The sequence below is a fragment of the Doryrhamphus excisus genome, chromosome 1, assembly GCF_030265055.1.
Source record: "Doryrhamphus excisus isolate RoL2022-K1 chromosome 1, RoL_Dexc_1.0, whole genome shotgun sequence".
In the NCBI taxonomy this organism is placed as follows: Eukaryota; Metazoa; Chordata; class Actinopteri; order Syngnathiformes; family Syngnathidae; genus Doryrhamphus; species Doryrhamphus excisus.
In genome coordinates, this window is record NC_080466.1 from 19,816,223 (window position 1) to 19,837,500 (window position 21,278).

Below are 21,278 nucleotides of genomic sequence, written 5' to 3' on the forward strand. Positions count from 1 at the left end.
ATTCAACGACGGGTACCCCCTTTTAAATCACATCGAATTCCTTTTGAAAGATCTGAGGGTACCCCAAAATTATATTGTCATCAAGAAGTGTTGAAGTCTACAAATAAGGTTTGCACAGTAAATCCCAGATTGCTATGTCAGCGGAAGAACGTCTGACTGCAGATCAAGAGGTCCTCAGTTCAGCTTCTGGTGCCCCCTTCTAAATTGCAATTAATGGCAATTAGAGTTTAACTGTCTTTGAAAGACATGAGGGTAGGCCAAAAGTCTCATGGAACGTTCTCTACTATAAATCCAAATCGTTGAGGAGGGGGTATAGCTCAGTGGTAGAGCATTTGACTGCAGATCAAGAGGTCCCCAGTTCAACACTGGGTGCCCCCTTACAAAGTTCTGTAGGATACTACAAAATCATAATATTATGGAGTATTTTTCAAGTCTCACAGACAGTTTTCTAACAATAAATCATTTTTAAATAAAGCATTTTACTGTAGATTTAGAACTCCATTGTTTGTCCCTCGGTGCCCCTTTCTAAATTCTAAATTTAATTCCTTTTGAAAGACCTGAGAATACCCAAAAATATATTCTTATAGCATACTAATCAGGTCTCCCAATGTGATGTTTACAATAAATCTCAGCAGCTGATGTGGGAGTGCAGCTCAGTAATAGAGCTTTTAACAGCAGATCAAGCGGTCCCCAGTTCAACTCTGGGTACCCCCTTTTAAATCACACCGAATTCCTTTTGAAAGATCTGAGGGTACCCATAAAATTATATTCTTATCGAGAAGTGTTCAAGTCTACAAAGACGTTTTGTACAGTAAATCCCAGATTGCTATGTGGGGGTGCAAGTCAGCGGAAGAACGTCAGATCAACTGCAGATCAAGAGGTCCGCAGTTCAACTTCTGGTGCCCCCTTCTAAATTGCAATTAATGGCAATTAGAGTTTAAGTTTAGAGTTTTTTTTCTTTAGGAAGGTTTTCTATTATGAATCCAAATTGTTGAGGAGGGGGTATAGCTCAGTGGTAGAGCATTTGACTGCAGATCAAGAGGTCCCCAGTTCAATTCTGGGTGCCCCCTTACAAAATCCTTTTCGATCCAAGGGTACCCCAAATTCACATTCTTATGAAGTAGTTAATATTCTCATACCTTTATATGATATTTTCAGTTATGCTCGAGGACGTCTCCTCCACTGCATCCCCACTCTTCTCTGGTGTACCACAAGGCTCAATACTCAGACAACTTCAGTTTTCTTTGTACATGCTGCCACTAGGACAAATCATATCCAGCCACAACATCAGTTTCAATATTCAGACTACTGGTACCCAGGTTCAAATACAAGAAATGAGGAATGTATTTGCTTTTTTATATATGCGTACCCTCTTAAGTTTTACTTACCTCCTTTGAAAGCCCTGATGGTGTCCTAAAATTAAATTCTTATAGAGAACTGATCAGGTCTCACAGAAGGTTTTCTACAATAAATCCCACTGCAGATCAGAAGGTTCCCCTGTTCAACCCCGTTCTAGTTTGTCTTTAATGAAGTCTAAATTCTGAGTCACTCCATATCAACGTACCCATCTTTGAGCATGTCACACTTGTGGTGACAGCCATCTTCCACATATGGTCCACGCTTGCTACCTCATTGTGCCCTTTGTATATTTAGCTACAACACTCCACTTCCTCTGCTGTTGACGCTGGGAAAAGCCCACAACAATACCATCGTGATTCAGACCTTCCTCTCTTTTCCTCCCGCATACAGCATCGTCTGCCTACTTCCTTTTTTCCTCCCATAAGCCTCAGTATGACCCGTTGACATTATCAGAGTGTAATTCAGCATTTACCAGACATTGTCTCTGGCCTTTAACATCCATTAGAGCTGCAGACGTACAAATAAGATGACCTCATGTCAAAGTAACAGAGGTTTACAACAATAGAATTAACAATAAAAGATTAGAACCAATATTTCTCAATATTAAATATTCAAATAAAAGAACTATTCCTTTCATACATGTATTACCTGTATTTTTCTATTACAATGCAAATAAATAGGGCGGCACGGCGGTCGAGTGGTTAGCGCGCAGACCTCACAGGTAGGAGACCAGGGTTCAATTCCACCCTCGGCCATCTCTGTGTGGAGTTTGCATGTTCTCCCCATGTATGTGTGGATTTTCTCCGGGTACTCCGGTTTCCTCCCACATTCCAAAAACATGCTAGGTTAATTGGCGACTCCAAATTGTCCATAGGTATGAATGTGAGTGTGAATGGTTGTTTGTCTATATGTGCCCTGTGATTGGCTGGCCACCAGGCCAGGGTCTACCCCGCCTCTCGCCCAAAGACAGCTGGGATAGGCTCCAGCACCCCCCGTGACCCTCGTGAGGAAAAAGTGGTAGAAAATGAATGAATGAATGCAAATAAATATATGAATATAAAAAAATCTATACTTCTGTTCATGGAACATTTTGATATCTAAAAGCTTTCTTTTATTTCCTAAATCTTTGCCGTGGGGATAAATCAGTGTACATTTCAGTGTAAGATTTAAGTCTTAGCTTGAAAGTCTCCTGTTATAGCACCGAAAGAGCTGCAAAGGTGTGTTAAGTCTGTGACCCGAGTTTGAACCCTGATGGTACTGCAGCGGTTGTTTGCAAAGAGACCACGTAGACAAGAAGACGAGTGGAAGTGAAGGGAAGACATTTACTCTAATTGCTAATTAGATCAGAGCATCGGACAGGAAGTTAATTAACACTCTCACACGGCACGGCGAGGAGATGATGGAGGTCCATAAAATGAGATATGGATGGTTGGAAAACATATGGAACATATGACGGTAAATCAAATCAGAAAGTGACTGGCATGCCTGACGTTGGCTTCAAAGAATGGAAGACAGATAAGCAAACCTAAGAGCCTCTTTAAAGTAAATGGGACTGTCTGAGTCCTTCGTGACTTCACAATTGGATGTCTGGACGGACTTGAACCTCACACAGACTTGCACATGTTGCCTCTGGTCTCGTGAAAACCAGTTTAAGCTTGTTAGCCTTCAAGACCCTGTTGTTTTCAGCTTCAAGCAGAAACCAGGGACGGTATTCATTGAGTAATTTGTAGTCAGGCAGGTTTAAATGTATTTTTTGTACATGTACGCAGAGTGCATTCAGGTAAAAGGTTAACATTTACATTTACACTAGCTGATATACATAGCTTGTGTGTGTGTGTGTGTGTGTGTATTTGTATCATCCAGGAATAGGCGCATAGGGATGTCTGCTTCCGCCATTCGCCCCGAGCAGAAAGGAAGAATCTACATTGACCCTTGACCTCCACAATGAGCGAAACAGCCGTGACCCCGAAATGAGACAGTGAGCTTCCTGGAAAACAGTCTGAGGCTGCTTTGGAAACCAGAGAATTTATCTTCTCAGTGTCGCCTTCGTCGGGACAAAAACACATAGTGGCTCAGTTTCTCACAGGGTGAAACACATTATTGATTTTTTAAAAAATTGTCATAAAATTACACTTGAATAACTTGTCATACGACTTGTCATATGAGGATTGTATCCTCAACCTATCACAACTTTTTCTGGTAAAGTTACTACTTTCTGTAATATTATTACTAGGGACGACCGATAATTAGCACTGATAATTATCAGTCCGATATCAGCATACAAATGCGACATCGGTTGACTGGATTTTTTTCTCGATGATGACAATCAGTACTAAAAAAATGCTGTATACAACACATACTGTATGTGTTATGTCATGTTACACATATCAGTATCGGCTGAGAGTCGGAATATCGGTTTTCAGCAAAAAAAAATTTGAAAATCGAACATTCATTAATTTTCTACCGCCTATCCCAGCAGTCTTCAGGCAAGATGCGGGGTACACCCTGGACTGGTGGCCAGCCAATCACAGGGCACATATAGACAAACAACCATTCACACTCACATTCATACCTATGGACAATTTGGAGTCGCTAATTAACCTAGCATGTTTTTGGAATGTGGGAGGAAACCGGAGTACCCGGAGAAAACCCACGCATGCACGGGGAGAACATGCAAACTCCACACAGAGGTGGCCGAGGGTGGAATTGAACTCCTGTCTCCTAGCTGTGAGGCCAGCATGCTAACCACTCTCCGCCGTGCAGCCTTGGAAGTTGAACATTTCCACTAAAATTACAACTTTTTTCTTCATTTTACAATTTTATTTGTGCAAAATTTCCCCCATAAAATTGATATTTAATTCTCATATAATAAAAACGTGGGGGCTCTAGGTCTGCCTTGTCCCAACTGTACATACCCAGTCTATACATATAGTCCTGGGGTCCAGGAGGCGTTCATATTTGTCTCTTGTTTGAACACACCCTCCGGTCACCCTTCTTGAAAAGGGGGACCACCAGAAATGCTGTTCCCAACTTCCATGCAAGGCTAAATGTTAATATTATGACTTTACTCTTGCCATTTTAAAAGTAGTTCTCAAAACCTTGTCTCATATCATGGCGTAAGTCTTGTAATTGTAGTATACATGTTTATTCGGTAGTGTAGTGTGACGCTATTTATATTGAAACATTTGTTGCCAGTTTATTTTGAAAGGTGAGTTTTCTTCTTAGGACCGCGGGTTGGTCTTAATAAGAGGCGATAAGCCCTGCACTCAACGAGACTCTTCAAGAACATTTGAGCAGCGACGTCATATTGGAATTATAATTCTAAACGTCCGGATAGCAAGTTTCAAAGTAAAACTAATATATTTAACTTAATTGACGCAAACATTTACAATTATTGGACATAACCTGAAATGTTTCGAATTTAAATATTTTGCTTCATTATCATACAGACAATGGCAAAACGTTTACATTTAACTAGTCAGAAGCAAGAATATTGATTAATCTGTTTTATTTTGAAAAGCCCTTCTTCTATATCTGGTTGTTCTGGCGTGTAACTTTACGGGCTAAACTCGAGGAGGGACGCTGTTGCGTTTAAAGACACTGAGATTTCCAAGACTTCAGTAGTAGAATAGACGCGCTTAGGGCGAGAACGACGTGAGCGTGACGTGGAGGGGAGGGACGGAACAGGTCCATGCCGTTATTACACACATACACACGCACATACACACGCACACACGCCGAGGTGGTTTGGTGAGTGAAGCCACGCATTATGCATTTGCAATAGATTTACGCACGGCGCGTGGACGTAGATCGACTTTTACGCACAGATCTTTGGACGTGTTGGACTTCATACAAGAGGACTGTGATTTTCGTGGAGTTAAAAGTGGATTGTGTGTGTTTGGATTCACCTCACATTGATTGATCCATCTTGATCGTCTTCTCATCCGTGGACCATAACGCCCCCACAGGCACCTGTCCCGACCATGGACAGAGTCACACACGTCTCGCCGGAGTGTGAGTCACTCCTGTGAGCCATCAGCCCCGGATCGGGATCCTTCACTCATATACACTGCGTACTTCAGTGGGACTTAGCCAGCGGGGACCGAGGCTCGGTGAGAGTGGACGCCGGGCTGCTAAATGCCCAGCCGGTCGCTGGCGGCTCCTCTGGCTGGGCGGCAACATGAGGTCGTGGCTCCTGCTGCTGCTCCTGGCCGCGCTCTCAGCGACGATACTGAGGCTCTGCAGCGCTGAGGTAAGACCCCATTGGACCACATTGTGGACTAGGTCTGTGATGTCATGGGCACCTTAAATATAAGACAAATGGGTAAATACAGTGGAATACAGACAGGAAAAAGGGGTTAGGTATGGAAGGTGAGGACTTTTCATTGCAGCTTTACATTGTTGACATGTAACATACATACACTCCCTACAGGAGATGATAGAAATTGCTTTAATCTGTTTCAGGGTCAGACTGCGGTCATCACAAAACATGTACTAACCGTGTTTTGTCAATATTTTAACATTCTAACCTGCATACAAGCACAAAATAAAGTCAATTAACTATCATACAAGTGTAAAAACAGCAAGTCCGTACAATAAATTACAAACTTCCCCATAACGAGTGTCAGCAGTCAGGTCTGAGATGTTACTATATGTTGCATTCCTGGTTGTTATTATTACATTTTGGCGTATACTTTCATACACCCTTTTAGACATATTGAACTGAGCAACCAGGACAGGGATGTATTAACGATACAGTCATCTCATTTCCTCTTTGCCATCATTCACACCAAACAGAAAAAGACAATGCACTTGTGACAATACAGTTCTCTATGTGAGATTTGTATGCAACTTGTGCATATCATAGCATATCATATCACGGCATATCATAGCAACACACCCGGATCCCATGCAAAGTTTTTTCCCTAATACAGTAGTCCCCAATTTTTTTTTGACCCGCGTACCGTGTTCCCTTGTACTTGTACATTATGATGTAATATATCTTATTATGCAAAACTAAAACAGGAACAGGAGAAGATTATAACATCATCGTCATCAAAAATGTACCTTTATGCATTCTCAAATATGAGATGAGAAAGACAACTGTGAAAAAATACAATAGAGTAATCTAGGTTGCACATGACTATAATGCGTTCAAGGACCGCCAAACAAAGTGGGACAATGAAACAAAACAAAACACAGTGAAATTTTCCCGTTGATCAGAGACCCCTGCCCTAGTAGTGGCGAGCACCATAGGGATGACCTCAGAGCAATCTCATTGGATGTTCAAAAAGATGATCTGATGAAGTGTTTTGACAATCTCACCTACACATGAAGTATTCATTAGTAAAAGCTTTCTAGTAAAACGTGGCCCAGCACCGTGCTTGCATGTATGTGACATTGTGCATGTCATCACTGCCTGCCCCCCCCCCCTTTACCCCCCCGGGCTAAGCTTTAGTGTCACGACTTTAGAAACGCTTTCTGCTGGAGCTCGAAGGCAATCACATACACTCTCTCTGGACTTTCAGTGTATGTGTGTGTGTGTTTCGTCAATGATGATGTCACTGCAGTCACCTTATTCAGCCTCATGAGTCCAGCTGCTTCTTTTGCCAGCAGCCAGTTGGCAGTCAAATACACACTCAAGTATGTACTGTATCCATCCAGCTGCTTGTATCCATCTTCTGAATGTATGTATTTATCTACTGGAGATGCTGTCTATCGTAGGAAAAGGCTAACAGGCCAAAGCACACCACATCACATGTCAAACATCATTAACATGATCTTGAACCATGATGTTGATATTTCCCATCATGGTTCAAGATTTTGTTCTCATAAATGGAAACTGTTTTGCTTTACTATTTCATTGTTAGTCAAATATGATATGATATGTAATATAATACGTCATCCTAAGACTTGTATACCATTGCAATTGTAATTATTCTTGTCAAATTCCCACCTTGTGCAGCATAATATAATTACTCCCCCCTCATAATCTGAAATCCATATCCTGACATTCTCAAAATTTCTTAATTGTATTCTCGTAATTGTTTTGTAAATGTTTTGTAGAATTCAGGCTTTTCTTTTCGTATTATTAAAAATTTTTATTATTGCAATTTCTCTTTTTTATGCTCATATCACAAATTTACTATTTCATTGTATGTCAAATATTACACAGACGTATACCTTAAAGGGGAACTGCACTTTTGGGGGAATTTTTGCCCTAATCTTTCAATTTTATGTGCATTCTAGCGCAAAAGGAGTTAATGTGAGCTAGCTAACAACGGGTGTCATGGGAGACACGCTAAAGCCTAAAAAAACCTCCCTAAAAAAACAGTGTTCTGTTTACATAACTGACTTGTATATTAATCAAGCTACAGAAATATTGTTATTGTATTAGCTAACATGAAAAACTATTTTTATTTGGTGGAGTAACACGACGCCTCGCTAATGGCTAGCCATTCACCTAGCTCTCAATTCAGCTACAAGGACTCAACAAGATGCTTGTTTGCCGTTAGCATTTTCTACCTGAGGACTGGAGCACACGTCATGTGCTGGAAGACACAGCCATGCCAATGAGAGCGGAATTTGTAAGTGTTGTCGCTGTATCTCTGCTGCTGTTGTTGACGGAACTAGCATAAGTATGTGTATCAATGCGCTGAGATTAGAAGTTTCGGTAGTGTTTGAAATCATTAAAATACGGCAAGATACTGCAAATATTACATGTTATCGTCAGCATGAGGTTTTATTTAGAGGGCGCCATAGTCGAAATAAGTGTATCCTACTGACGTGTATTGTTAGCTAGCTCCTATTAACTCATTTTGTGTTTTAATGCACAGAAAAGGGAAATAAATTTGCGTTCATGTTTCACATAAGGATTGTGAATGATGATGAATTTCCCAAAAAAGTAAAATAATGACTTTTTCTTGTAAAATCACACGTCTTTGGAATATTATGACTTTATTCTTGTATAAAGTATGTACTGTATATACTGTCATACTAGTTAAAGCCATTGGTCTATCTATCACAGCAATTGGAAATGCAGTTAACGCTGCCCGTTGACCTTTGTGGAACCTGCTAAGCTAATAGAAGCTCCAATAGTGACCCCGTTGACACCTTACACACAGTCACACACACTCGGAGTCAACAGAGTCATGTGACTATTGTCCCCAGTGTTTGAGTTTAGCTCTTGTGATTGGCAGCCGCTGATCTTGATCCATTTTACATAAGAACAACAACTAATCTGCTTGGGATTTTCAACGACTTTGTGTGCACGCGTGTGTGTGTGTGTGTGTGTGCACATCTGGGTGCATGGTCAGCTGCACATGTGTTGCTGGACATATGCGCTTGTGTCAGTGTGTGTGTGTGAGTGTGTCTGTCAGATTGAAAAAGCGCAAAAGGCTGATAAGAGTATTTGTTTTTAAGCCGTCTTTGGTGCAAGGACATTGGAGAATGTTCTTGTTGGGAGCACCATTATCAAAGAGACAGGCATCTGCATTAAAAGTGTTTTTTATATTGATGCTATTTCATTTTCATTGGTCGATGAGGCAGGAATTAATGGCGCCTTATGAGTTCTGCCTAGCAACAAGTGGCTGCTAGACCAGAAAAAGCATTTTTATTGATCTCTATGAAATAGAACTTCTTTGAAAGCGTCCTATAGTATAGGTCCTGAAGTATAGGTCCTGTCATATAGAGGATCATTAGCCACGTTTACATGAGGAATTTTTCTCTCTCCGAATGGAATCTTTCCGAATGACCTTTCTGAAAGCAATGGTATACAAGGAAAGGAATATTCCAATCGCGTGTCTACATGCCAACCAGAATAGTCAATGGGGCATGCGCAGTAAAACGTAAACACCAACATCACAACTTTCCGATTGAGCGGGTACAAGATACCTCAATCGGATTGGGGAAAGGAATATTCCACCCCTGTGAATTCGATTATATATTCATTCGGATTGGCACTTTTCTTTCGGAATGAGGTGTATACAAAGGTTACATTCTTTCCGTTTGAGCAAATAACCCGAATGGAATTGGAATATTTGGTTCCATGTAAACGTGGCTATTGACTAGCGATTTTGCTGTACAGTACACCCTTAAGAACATTAGAGCGCCTCCGTTCTACAGTATAAAGGATCTTTGACTAGCCCAGTGGTTCTCAATTATTTTCTGTCATGCCACTTCTGGGGGACAGAAATGTTTTTGTGCTCCTATGATGTTAAAATACTTAGCTTCTTTGCTGAAAACCGATATGCCGAGATTGTCCAACTCTCAATTCCCGATATCGATATGTGAAACATGACATATCCCCTGTAGTGGATTGAACATGTGTTGTATGCAGCAATTTTTTAATATCGGTTTTCATGATAAGGAAAAAAAATCAGATACCGATATCAACCGATATGGCATTTTTATGCTGATATCGGACCTATAATGATCAACACTGATCATTATTGGACATCCCTACTATTTATTTATTTGTACTATACTGACTGAACACTTTTTGCAGTACATTCTTAAGACCAGCATCATCTTGTCCTATAGAGGAGATCATGTTTTGGTGGTCCTTAAAGGCACTTTGACGCATGTTTTTGCAGTACATCCATAAAAACTACAGAGCTCACCTGTCCTGTAAAGGATCTTTGTTTTGGCAATAGGTTCCTAAAAACAGCAGAGTTGTTCTGTCATATGAAGGATCTTTGAGAAGCATTTTTGCAATAAAACAAATGAAGGGGAAATACATGCAGTCTGATGTCCTCATGATGGAAACATGACTGTGTGTGTGTGTGTGTGTGTAAGAACAGCCAACTGGCCCCATAATTACATTCCATTACACCTCACCTTTCTCCACAAACATTCCATAAGATCTCTCCATGCCTTCCAGGCTTCCTGCACCGCGAGCCCCTTTGCACTGCAACAACAGATATAGTTATTTCAGGAAAAAATAAAAACAACAACACTGTGAGCGGAAAAATGTCGGCCCCAGAGAGGATAAAGACAATATTTGAGGTGCGGAAAGCAAATAATTAACTTAGCGTGGCATCCAAACAGGCTCATTTAGCTGGGTTGAGGTGTATTATTAGCTTCGTGTCCACTTTATGGCTGCTCTCTTCATGTCAGCCGCTAGTTCCTGTTTGTCTGTGCGTATGCACCCCTCACTCATGTTTAACAATGTGCGTTGCCGCTCCTTGTGTACGCGTGGGGATAAATTGGTGGGAAAGCAGTGGTTAAGCATCAGAAGCGGAAAACAGCGTGTGTTTGCTTAACTAGGTCAGCCAATGGCTTGTGAAAGTCATCCAGGTGTCCTAGGCTGCCGCCGCCCACCGGCGCACGACAGAGACACGACCGCAAGGACAAAACCAGATGCAGAAAAGAAAACAGGAACATTCAGAACGAGAAGATGGAAATGAAATTATAGTTAAACTATTATAATACAACTTTTCATTCATTCATTTTCTACCGCTTATCCTCACGAGGGTCGCGGGGGATGCTGGAGCCTATCCCAGCTGTCTGTCTGGCCGGAGCCAGAGGCGGGGTGGCCAGCCAATCACAGGGCACATATAGACAAACAACCATTCACACTCACATTCATACCTATGGACAATTTGGAGTCGCCAATTAACCTAGCATGTTTTTGGAATGTGGGAGGAAACCGGAGTACCCGGAGAAAACCCATGCATGCACGGGGGGAACATGCAAACTGGCCAAGGGCGGAATTGAACCCTGGTCTCCTAGCTGTGAGGTCTGCGCGCCAATTCCAATTAAAACTCATGGAAAATGAATGACTAATAACCCTTTATTAAATGTAAGTGTAAAAATAAGTTTCAAGGCTGCTGTAGTGTATGCCAATTGTTTTTTTAGGGGTTTTGGAGCCAAAATGATTTAAGCAATTCTGCCTAGCAACCGGAAGCTAACTAAAATTATGATGCATCATGTTGTTGCTGTGAGAGGATACAGTACAGTACAGAAAACAGACGGATGGATGGATGCACAGTTGTTAATGTGTAACAAGGGAGGCTTGTGTGTGAATGTGAATGAGTTCGGAGACGGAGCGGCCAGTGGGACCGACACTTCCGACGACAGCGACAATACTGAACGACGTTTGAGACACACAATTGTTTCATTGAGTCATCTTATGCATCTTAGAGAAGCTGCAGGATGGGACCGGTGTTAGGGTTTTCATTCGGATTGGTTTAAGGAAACGACACACTTTAGACTGGTTTGTATTGGTGGTTTGAGCCCTGCTTCCTTCAATCCAGTCACTATTTGGCCCACCTTGTATAAATGTGGGGGGCTGCACGGCGGCCGAGTGGTTAGCGTGCAGACCTTACAGCTCGGAGACCCGAGTTCAATCCCACCCTCGGCAATCTCTGTATGGAGTTTGCATGTTTTCCCCGTGCATGCGTGGGTTTTCTCCGGGTACTCCGGTTTCCTCCCACATTCCAAAAACATGCTAGGTTAATTGGCGACTCCAAATTGTCCATAGGTATGAATGTGAGTGTGAATGGTTGTTTGTCTATATGTGCCCTGTGATTGGCTGGCGACCAGTCCAGGGTGTACCCCGCCTCTCGCCCGAAGACAGCTGGGATAGGCTCCAGCACCCCCGCTACCCTCGTGAGGATAAACGGCAGAAAATGAATGAATGTATAAATGTGAAAGACTGTTTGGTGGCCATCACAAACTCACTACTATATGTTATGATATATACTGTATATATTATATTATTATAACACCAAGCATGAGAAAAATCTGTTAATCTGAAGCAAACAAGTGATTGGATGTCATGATACCTCTTAGAGTGGATGAAGTGCACAGAAGCCTTCACATGCAGACAAACACAGCTCATTAGCATTAAAGCTACAGACACACAATAGGGCGTGTCCCTAGCAGGACTTACTCAATGAAAAATTCATTCATTCATTCGTTTTCTTCAGCTTTTCCTCACGAGGGTCGCGGGGGTGCTGGAGCCTATCCCAGCTGTCTTTGGGCGAGAGGCAGGGTACACCCTGGACTGGTGGCCAGCCAATCACAGGGCACATATAGACAAACAACCATTCACACTCACATTCATACCTATGGACAATTTGGAGTCGCCAATTAACCTAGCATGTTTTTGGAATGTGGGAGGAAACCAGAGTAAACATGCAAACCCCACACAGAGATGGCCAAGGGTGGAGGGTCTCCTAGCTGTGAGGTCTGCGCGCTAACCACTCGACCACCGTGCAGCCTCAATGAGAAATGTCTTCAATAAATTCAGTTGAGATTGACTAACATTCCGAACATCCTACCTGTGAATAAGTTCCATAAAGTCCAGTAATCCCTGTCGAATACCACTCTTATCACATTTGCAGCAAAGCACGACAAACAGTAAGTTATCGAGTCTTGACTTTAAGAATCTAATTCCTCCCGGCAGCTGCGTAAACAGTCTTATTTCTCCCACCACATTCAGTGGCGAGGGTAAAGTACATGACTACTTCACTGCTAATATACACTGTACAGGTATACGTTTTCATACAACTCATGTTCCGAGTCTTATTATGCTACTAGGATACTGTATCCAATATACGGACTAGCTGAACACACACAAAAAGTGTCTTTGTGGCCAAACCAGAGAGTGACAACAGAGAGAGTGACAACGGCATCAACACACATCCCAACCATGGTTTCCTCTGTGGGAGGAAGTGAAACTGGAGCATAAGACAACATTTGTCTTCTTTAGTATAACTATTTATATGCATATTATAGTACTGAATAATATCTTAAGCCCTACAAATAATGATTTTGAGTTACATTATGAATGATGGCAGCTACATTGCAGGGGGTTTTTGTTTAGTTTTTCAGGGCTTGACCCATATTCAAAATGAAAATGTTGAAATATTTAAGCCATGTTCTTTCAGTCCGACAAGGCATCATTTAATGCCTTGCTCTAATTATTTTAAATAAAATTTAATCAAATAAATTAATAGAAAAGTAAAATACTACAGAATTTAATTATTGCAAATAATAAACAAGGAAATTAATTTCCAAATTGGACAATTTTCCCGCTATAGTGCATACAAAATGCTAAAACCAAAGTGCTAAACCAAAGTGAAATAGAATAAAATCAAATAATGGCATAATAAAAAGGAACATTTGTTTATTAAATCAAATAATATTGCCCAAAAAAATGTGGCTATTTGAGGCTATTTTAATAAAAATTCTGAAAGGGTGTGTTCTTTATATTTTGTTGTATAAAATAATGGCATAATTAAAAGAAACATTTATTTAAATCAAATAATATTGCCAAAAAATTGTGTAGAAAAGGCTATTTTAATAAAAACTCTGAAAGGGTGTGTTCTTTATATTTTGTTGGATAAAATAATGGCATGATTAAAAGAAACATTTATTTAAATCAAATAATATTGCCAAAAAATTGTGTAGAAAAGGCTATTTTAATAAAAACTCTGAAAGGGTGTATTCTTTATATTTTGTTGTATAAAATAATGGCATGATTAAAAGAAACATTTATTTAAATCAAATAATATTGCCAAAAAAATGTGGAGAAAAGGCTATTTTAATAAAAACTCTGAAAGGGTGTGTTGTTTATATTTTGTTGTATAAAATAATGGCATAATCAAAAGGAACATTTATTTAAATAAAATAATATTGCCAAAAAATTGTGTACAAAAGGCTATTTTAATAAAAACTCTGAAAGGGTGTGTTCTTTATATTTTGTTGTATAAAATAATGGCATAATTAAAAGGAGCATTTATTTAAATCAAATAATATTGCCAAAAAATTGTGTAGAAAAGGCTATTTTAATAAAAATTCAGAAAGGGTGTGTTCTTTATATTTTGTGGTATAAAATAGAGTAAAATAAGTAGCGTAGAATAACTCATTAGGGCTGCCAGAAAGGCCTGACCAAGGGATTACACTTGAAGAAAATAGTGGTAAAATGTCAGGCCCTTTGGTTTTATGCAGCTAATTAGTTTGAGTGGTCCACTATTTTCTAAGCGCTGATGCTCTGATGTTGGACTTAAAGGCAACCAATTAACCTCACTTGGACACATTTAAAACTTGTACGGGAAGTTATGATATTTATAACTAAGCCTACTTTAAAGAAGAAGAAATTCACGATGCCAATCAATGTACTTAGTGAGACAACGTGTTGTGTTTTTCCAGGGCGAGCCGCTCCCTGCGTCGCTGGTCGACCTGGTGAGAAACTCTCCTATCTCCTCTGTGGACGACCTGAAGATGCTGCTGCAGCATGAAGCTGGTGCAATAGGTACAAACACTAACATGCACAAAAAAACGCTTCATAGACAGACATGTAGGAGGTGAGCATTAGGGGGGGAAGGGGGCGTGGCTCCAGCTGGCTGCAATGGCAAGAATGCAAAATGCAACCATCTTGGATACACTTGAGAAAATAGCTGTGACCTTGATAGAAACAACCTAAAAAAAAAAGAAGTTTGCTACTTTTCCTAACTCTCATGTGCCACGTCCCTGTGGTGCCAAAGTCTGAGAAAACAGTCATGCATACACTGCTCGGCAAGTTTGATAAAAAATACATTAATGCTAAAGTGAAACTAAGTCACACATGCATATATTAATAGCTGATCCTTTCATCGTTAATCATGAGCCATAAATAAAGTAGTGACATAACAGCGACACAGAGAGGACCGTATGCAAAAAAAAACGGGACAAGATGACTCACGGTGTAGTATGCTTTTGACTTTTCGGGATGAGCAACTGACTAAATGAGTATGGCAAATGAATGATTAATTTGATTTCATTTACATCCAGCTACCTTATTTTGTAGTTCATAGAGCGTTTAACAACGTCGCAATAACATGAGCTACTCTGCAGCTCATTTCAACAGCAAAATAGTCGGGCCTGAATTACATGTGCCTTCTTATAGTTGCGGTCAAGTCATCAACATTTAAATGCATGACGTTTCACACGATCAAGACAACCCTTAACGGCCAAAAATGGCTTATACTTCCTGTTTCATCTACTCTGCAGCCCATTTAGGCAGAAAAACAATCGGGCCTGAATTACTGCTGCTATTTTCTGGTTGGTGCAAAGTCATGAACATTTAGGTCCATCAAGTGTCACATGATCAAGACAACTCTTAACTGTCAAAAACGGCTTATACTTCCTGTTTGATCTACTCTGCAGCCTATTTAGGGAGCACAACAATCGGGCCTGAATTACTGATGCTCTTTTCTGGTTGCTGCAAAGTCATGAACATTTAGGTCCATCAAGTGTCACATGATCAAGACAACTCTTAACTGTCAAATACAGCTTATACTTCTGTTTGAGTTACTCTGCAGCCCATTTAGGCAGCAACACAGTTGGGCCTGAATTACTGCTGCTCTCTTCTGGTTGCTGCAAAGTCATGAACATTTTGATCCATCATGTGTCACATGATTAAGACAACTCTTAACTATTATAAATGGCTAATACTTCCTGTTTGATCTACTCTGCAGCCCATTTAGGGAGCAAAACAATCGGGCCTGAATTACTGCTGCTATTTTCTGGTTGCTACAAAGTCATGAACATTTAGGTCCATCAAGTGTCACATGATCAAGACAACTCTTAACTGTCAAATACAGCTTATACTTCTGTTTGAGCTACTCTGCAGCCCATTTAGGCAGCAAAACAGTTGGGCCTGAATTACTGCTGCTCTCTTCTGGTTGCTGCAAAGTCATGAACATTTTGATCCATCATGTGTCACATGATTAAGACAACTCTTAACTATTATAAATGGCTAATACTTCCTGTTTGATCTACTCTGCAGCCCATTTAGGGAGCAAAACAATCGGGCCTGAATTACTGCTGCTATTTTCTGGTTGCTGCAAAGTCATGAACATTTACGTAGGTCCATCAAGTGTCACATGATCAAGACAACTCTTAACTGTCAAATACAGCTTATACTTCTGTTTGAGCTACTCTGCAGCCCATTTAGGCAGCAAAACAGTCGGGCCTGAATTACTGCTGCTCTCTTCTGGTTGCTGCAAATTCATGAACATTTAGGTCCATCAAGTGTCACATGATCAAGACAACTCTTAACTGTCAAATACAGCTTATACGTCTGTTTGATCTACTCTGCAGCCCATTTAGGCAGCAAAACAGTCGGCCTGAATTACTGCTGCTATTTTCTGGTTGGTGCAAAGTCATGAACATTTAGGGCCATCAAGTTTCTCATGATCAACAAACTGTTAAAGACAGCTCATACTTCCTGTTTGAGATACCTTGCAGCTCGTTTAGGCAACCAGATAGTGGGCCTGAATTGCCTATGCGCCTCTGCTAGGTGAATATGTTACAAACATGTGTTTGATTGTAGGATGGATCAAGTTCTACATCATCAAGAAGTCTCCAAACTGTCAAAAAAAAAAAAAAACGGCTTGTATTTCTTGTTAGAATGACCCTGCAGCCTGTTTAGGTAGCCGCATAGTCAGGCCAGAATTCATGTATTATTCATCCATGTTTCCGATGATTTGTAGTTTTCATAATTCATTTTGGTCCTTTATCTAATTAAGCACTTTTTTGCATTTATTCTGTAAACTCAAATGGTGTTGTAACAATCCAATATGTAACAATCCAACAAAACTAGCCCATCAAATTCCACTTCAGACCAACTGGGGGCAGTTTTGCCAACTTGGCGATTTTATGACTAGATCTGGCTTTACTCACTTTTTTGTCGCTCCTATGAGGTTTTAATTTTTCGATTTTACAACATCATATGCAAATGTTATGCAAATTAGCTTCTTATCTTACTGAATCGTTGCCAACAGTGGTGCCCGATGTCAGTTGATGCCTCATCAAGTGTTGACTTGATTGTCCAATACGATGGTAAAATGGAGTGAGTCAGCACATACCGTCTCTCGTCTTTCAAAGTACTCTCACTTTTAACCGAATTAAATGACAAGAAGAAGAAAGGAAGCTCAAGTCAAGCTGAAATAATTGCACAGATGAAAACAACCTCTGGGAGTAATAGCAAGCTGCTCAGCATCAGGCACTTCATTAAGAAACATATTAAAGAAATACCCCAGGATAACCTCTCTCATTTACACTTAGGGATATAATTAAAATGAAAGAGCAAATTATAAAATGGAGGTATGCACACACACGTTGACTATTTTTAACAGCTCATATTTCCCCTCAGCAGTATTCTTGACAGCGCTGAGACAAATTGCGGCAAAAAATAGACTAATTGTTTCAGCAGAAGGAGGAAAAATGGCTTCCTTTGTGCAGTGAACAATGATCCGGGCTAAAAAAGTTCATGCTTGTTAAAGTTGTGACGAATTTATGCCACACCGAAAATGACAAAATGTATCTTTTTTTTTTTATTTTAGAAGGAGACGATGATGGCAATATTCTCACAAATCAAACCCAAAGACGACACATCAGAAGTATCGGTAGGATTTCTTTCTTATTCTACTGTGTTTAATTCTATTGTCAACTTTACATTGAACCATCCCTTTACTGCCCTCTAGTGGAGGCTGAGGTAGCTCAGCAGGCGGCGTGCAAAGTTCGTACGGAGGTGATGGAAGTGACGAGGTCCATGTTGGACCGGCGCAACGCCAACTTCATGTTGTGGCCGCCTTGCGTGGAGGTGCAGCGATGTTCGGGTTGCTGCAACACCAGGCTGCTGCAGTGCGTTCCCACAGTCACCTCCAGCAGATACCTGCAGGTAAACCCAACACCAAGACCACACCAGACCAAATTGGAGTCTAGTGAAAAGCATGAAGTGGCAAATGATCCTACGGAAACTGTCAACCGCTGCACTACCAATGGCTGCAAATATTGTAAAAGCTCACTACATGGGACACCATTTCTAAAATCACAAATACTTAAACTTGCTTCAAACAGCTAAAATAATGCATAAGGCTAAAAATAACCAATTACCTAAAAATGCCATCCAATACTTCTCTACAAGAGAGGAGAAATATGATCTCAGGGAATAACTACATTTGAAACACTTATATGCTAGGACTACGTTAAAAAGCCATAGCATTTCAGTGTGTGGAATCAAACTATGGAATGGATTGAGTAAGGACCTCAAACAATGCACAACGATGAGCCAATTCAAGAAACAATACAAGCAGTTGATGTTTGCTAAATACAAGGATGAAGAGTCTTGAACCAGTCATGATGTGCTGTACATATTGTATGGTCATACCACCTCGTACTTTGGTACGTGACAAAAAAGAAAAAATTTAAAAATATAAAAAAATAAAATAAAAAAAAACTTAAATTATATCAGAAAGGAAGGGGAAAAAAATCAGCAAAATTTTGCCTAGAGTTGTCGTACACTGTCTCAGTTTTGGACAATATTACACATAAACTAATCATTTTGTCCTGTATTGTGTTGCTCAGTTACAGGACAACTGTAACTAACTGCAAAATAACCTGCCATGGGGCCAAAGGCAGTTGCAAGTGCCCGCAATTTGCCCTCCTCCCTTTCTGCAATAAAGATAAAAATGTAAAAAATGTATCTGTTTCATTCGTCATTTATAAAAATGTATCATTCTTTTCTGCAAGTAAAACTATAATTAAAAAAAAAACACTTAAACTATATTAGGAAAGCAGGAAGTGAACAAATGTAACAGTTACTGATTGTAAAAGTACCAGATGGAGGGGTAGGATTTAATAAGCTTTGCTTCTTCCTACTCCTTTTGGACATGTGGAACTGTGAACTGATTATGTGATGCATTCAATTGTAATCTGATGCATGTTCAAATGAAATAAAACCATTACCATTTTAATTTTACTCATGATTTGGAGTGCTTGAGAAAGTGGAAAGGGATTTGTAGCAAACTTTGACCATGTGGTCATTTATTAACAAGTATAGTCCACAACCAATGTTGTACTACCGGTAAGGAGCAAACTGCTTAGTCAGCATATATAAATAAAACAGCACAGCAACACACGAGTTGCACATAAACAGCTGAATAACCATTTTAAAGCGCATGCAGAGTTAGATAAAGCCACGCATGATACTTTGAATGCAGCTACTACCATACTGTGGAGTTAGTAAAACTACATTAGGACGTTGCCTACAGCCACCTCTGTTAATGAAGTTTGTTTTTTTTTTTTCAAATTAGGTTATTTGTTGTTGTAGACCACTCACCTGCCAACATTTTGGAGATGCAATGCTAAAATTGACATTAGCTATACAGTTTTATGACAGTAATATATCAATGAACTGCACTTCCATTAACTTTTGTGAGTAAAATGAATGAGTTTTGGCTTTCAGTTCACATTACAAAAATAATTTAAGGTGAAAGAAAACTGGCATTTAGGGTGTTAGCTTTTGGGGTATGCTGAAACAAGGAACTAGGTATGTGTTTGGTCTTCTTAATATGAAGTAGTTGTGGATTTCAGTCTAATCAGATTCAGGAGTAACTCTTGCATGAATGAATGAACAATTGAATGTGACTGTTTTGTTTAAAAATACCAGTGCACATGTGGACATTGACTTAGCATGAATGTAAACAGGTTAAATAGACTCTCAAGTGACATTTTTACACTCTCATTTTTGTTCAGATTATACAAACAAGATAGGGCATGTGAACTTGTGAGCTTTACAGATGCCGGAGGGCACATTGTGTTATTCCTCCAGACTGCCACTTTCTCTGTGTTTGCAGCCCTTTGTGGCAATCGTATTATAAATCCGTCATCTCCACTATTATTACTCAATAATGAGTAATAAAAGGTCAATAAAAAGTCCAAGTTTGCTGTGAAGTGTAAACAAAATGTGTGCATTGTGTCAATTCTAAAACAAATGACATCTGAAAAATCACTCCTGGCCGGAAGCCACCACATTTCCCAAGCGTTAGCAGCTTGTCTGGAAACGTCTTCATGCAAGCGTGAGGCTGCTTGTTGCACAAGAGATTCTCACTTGTGTGTGTGTGTGTGTGTGTAGGTGATAAAGATCCAGTACATCAACAGGAAGGCCCATTACGACAAAGCCATCATCTCCGTGGAAGACCACGTGGCCTGCAGGTGCCAGCCTTCCTCATCGTCGTCTTCCCTTTCCGTCACGCGCTCACCCAACCCTGCCCTCATCCCGCCTCTCCCTCGGGCGGCTCACCCAGTCCCGCCCAAACCCCACAGCTCCAAAGCGGACCTCCATCGCCATGACGACTTAAAGCGTAACCAGCATCTTTACGACAGCGAAGAACAGGAGTCGGTGTCCAGGCAATGGCCACCGCAGGGGAGCTACACGCAACTTGTGCACTGGACGCAGCCCAGAGTGCACCACTCTTTTGTCAGCTGGCCGTCGGACGCCCGGTCGGAGCACGGCATCACAGGAAGCCCTCAGCCTGTGGGCCAGGGAAGCGGGCATGATGTCAGCAGGGAGGAAATCGGCAGGGATGTGCGTCGGCAGCAGGGCTACAATCAGGACTACAACCTGAGGACGCAATATCGACTCAATGGCCCCCAGTCGGACAGCGCCTCCCCGCCTGGCGACCCGACCCAATCCCCCCCAACCCCGAGCCCTTCCTTTTTCCTCATTTCCACCAATTTCAAAGAAACAGTCACCAGCCGACCAAGTGTGGAGGCCACGCCCACACATGCAAGGACTCTGACAGAACATCACACAGAAAGTAGGCGGGAGGAAAGTGGCAAGCTGGCCAATGATGGAGAGGACAAATTCTTTAGACTGGCCAATGGAGAAGGTCAAATTACAGAAGAAGAGAGGACTCAGAAGGTTCTGGAGGTGGTTCAAGATGAACTAGACCGGACAACACGTCTACACCCTCATCCTCCTCAGCAAAGACCAAAGCCAGGTAAACATCAATTATCATTTTTGTGGAAAAATGGCGGCGGTAACCACGAGCTATAATTAACTTGACATTTTGCCTGGTACTCTCCTTACCTGAGTAAATAAATGCCTCTCGCCATCATTTGAGCCAATCCAGGATACATTTTAT

The 21,278-nt window shown here is 40.8% G+C and overlaps 2 protein-coding genes and 2 non-coding genes across 6 annotated transcripts in view; 3 read left to right on the forward strand and 1 right to left on the reverse strand.

Annotated features, from left to right (window-relative positions):
* LOC131132802 (uncharacterized) overlaps window positions 1-5,506 on the reverse strand; it is a 31,433-nt gene extending 25,927 nt beyond the window's left edge. Inside the window, exons 1-2 of one of the 3 annotated variants that reach the window (XM_058078771.1) lie at window positions 5,268-5,506; window positions 1,140-1,259 (exon numbers count right to left, since the gene is read on the reverse strand). The gene's annotated coding sequence lies outside the window, so the exon portion shown is untranslated. The remainder of the gene's footprint in view (window positions 1-1,139; window positions 1,260-5,267) is intronic. The other 2 variants (XM_058078764.1, XM_058078781.1) reach the window with 2 other exon arrangements.
* Window positions 307-378, forward strand: trnac-gca (transfer RNA cysteine (anticodon GCA)). The gene has a single exon. It is a non-coding gene; the product is annotated as a tRNA-Cys (tRNA).
* Window positions 999-1,070, forward strand: trnac-gca (transfer RNA cysteine (anticodon GCA)). The gene has a single exon. It is a non-coding gene; the product is annotated as a tRNA-Cys (tRNA).
* LOC131132830 (uncharacterized) overlaps window positions 4,993-21,278 on the forward strand; it is a 19,656-nt gene continuing 3,370 nt past the window's right edge. The window contains exons 1-5 of the mRNA XM_058078841.1: window positions 4,993-5,611; window positions 14,518-14,620; window positions 17,694-17,756; window positions 17,835-18,031; window positions 20,267-21,134. Of these exons, the coding sequence (XP_057934824.1) occupies window positions 5,540-5,611; window positions 14,518-14,620; window positions 17,694-17,756; window positions 17,835-18,031; window positions 20,267-21,134 (1,303 nt within the window). The 5' untranslated portion in view covers window positions 4,993-5,539. The remainder of the gene's footprint in view (window positions 5,612-14,517; window positions 14,621-17,693; window positions 17,757-17,834; window positions 18,032-20,266; window positions 21,135-21,278) is intronic.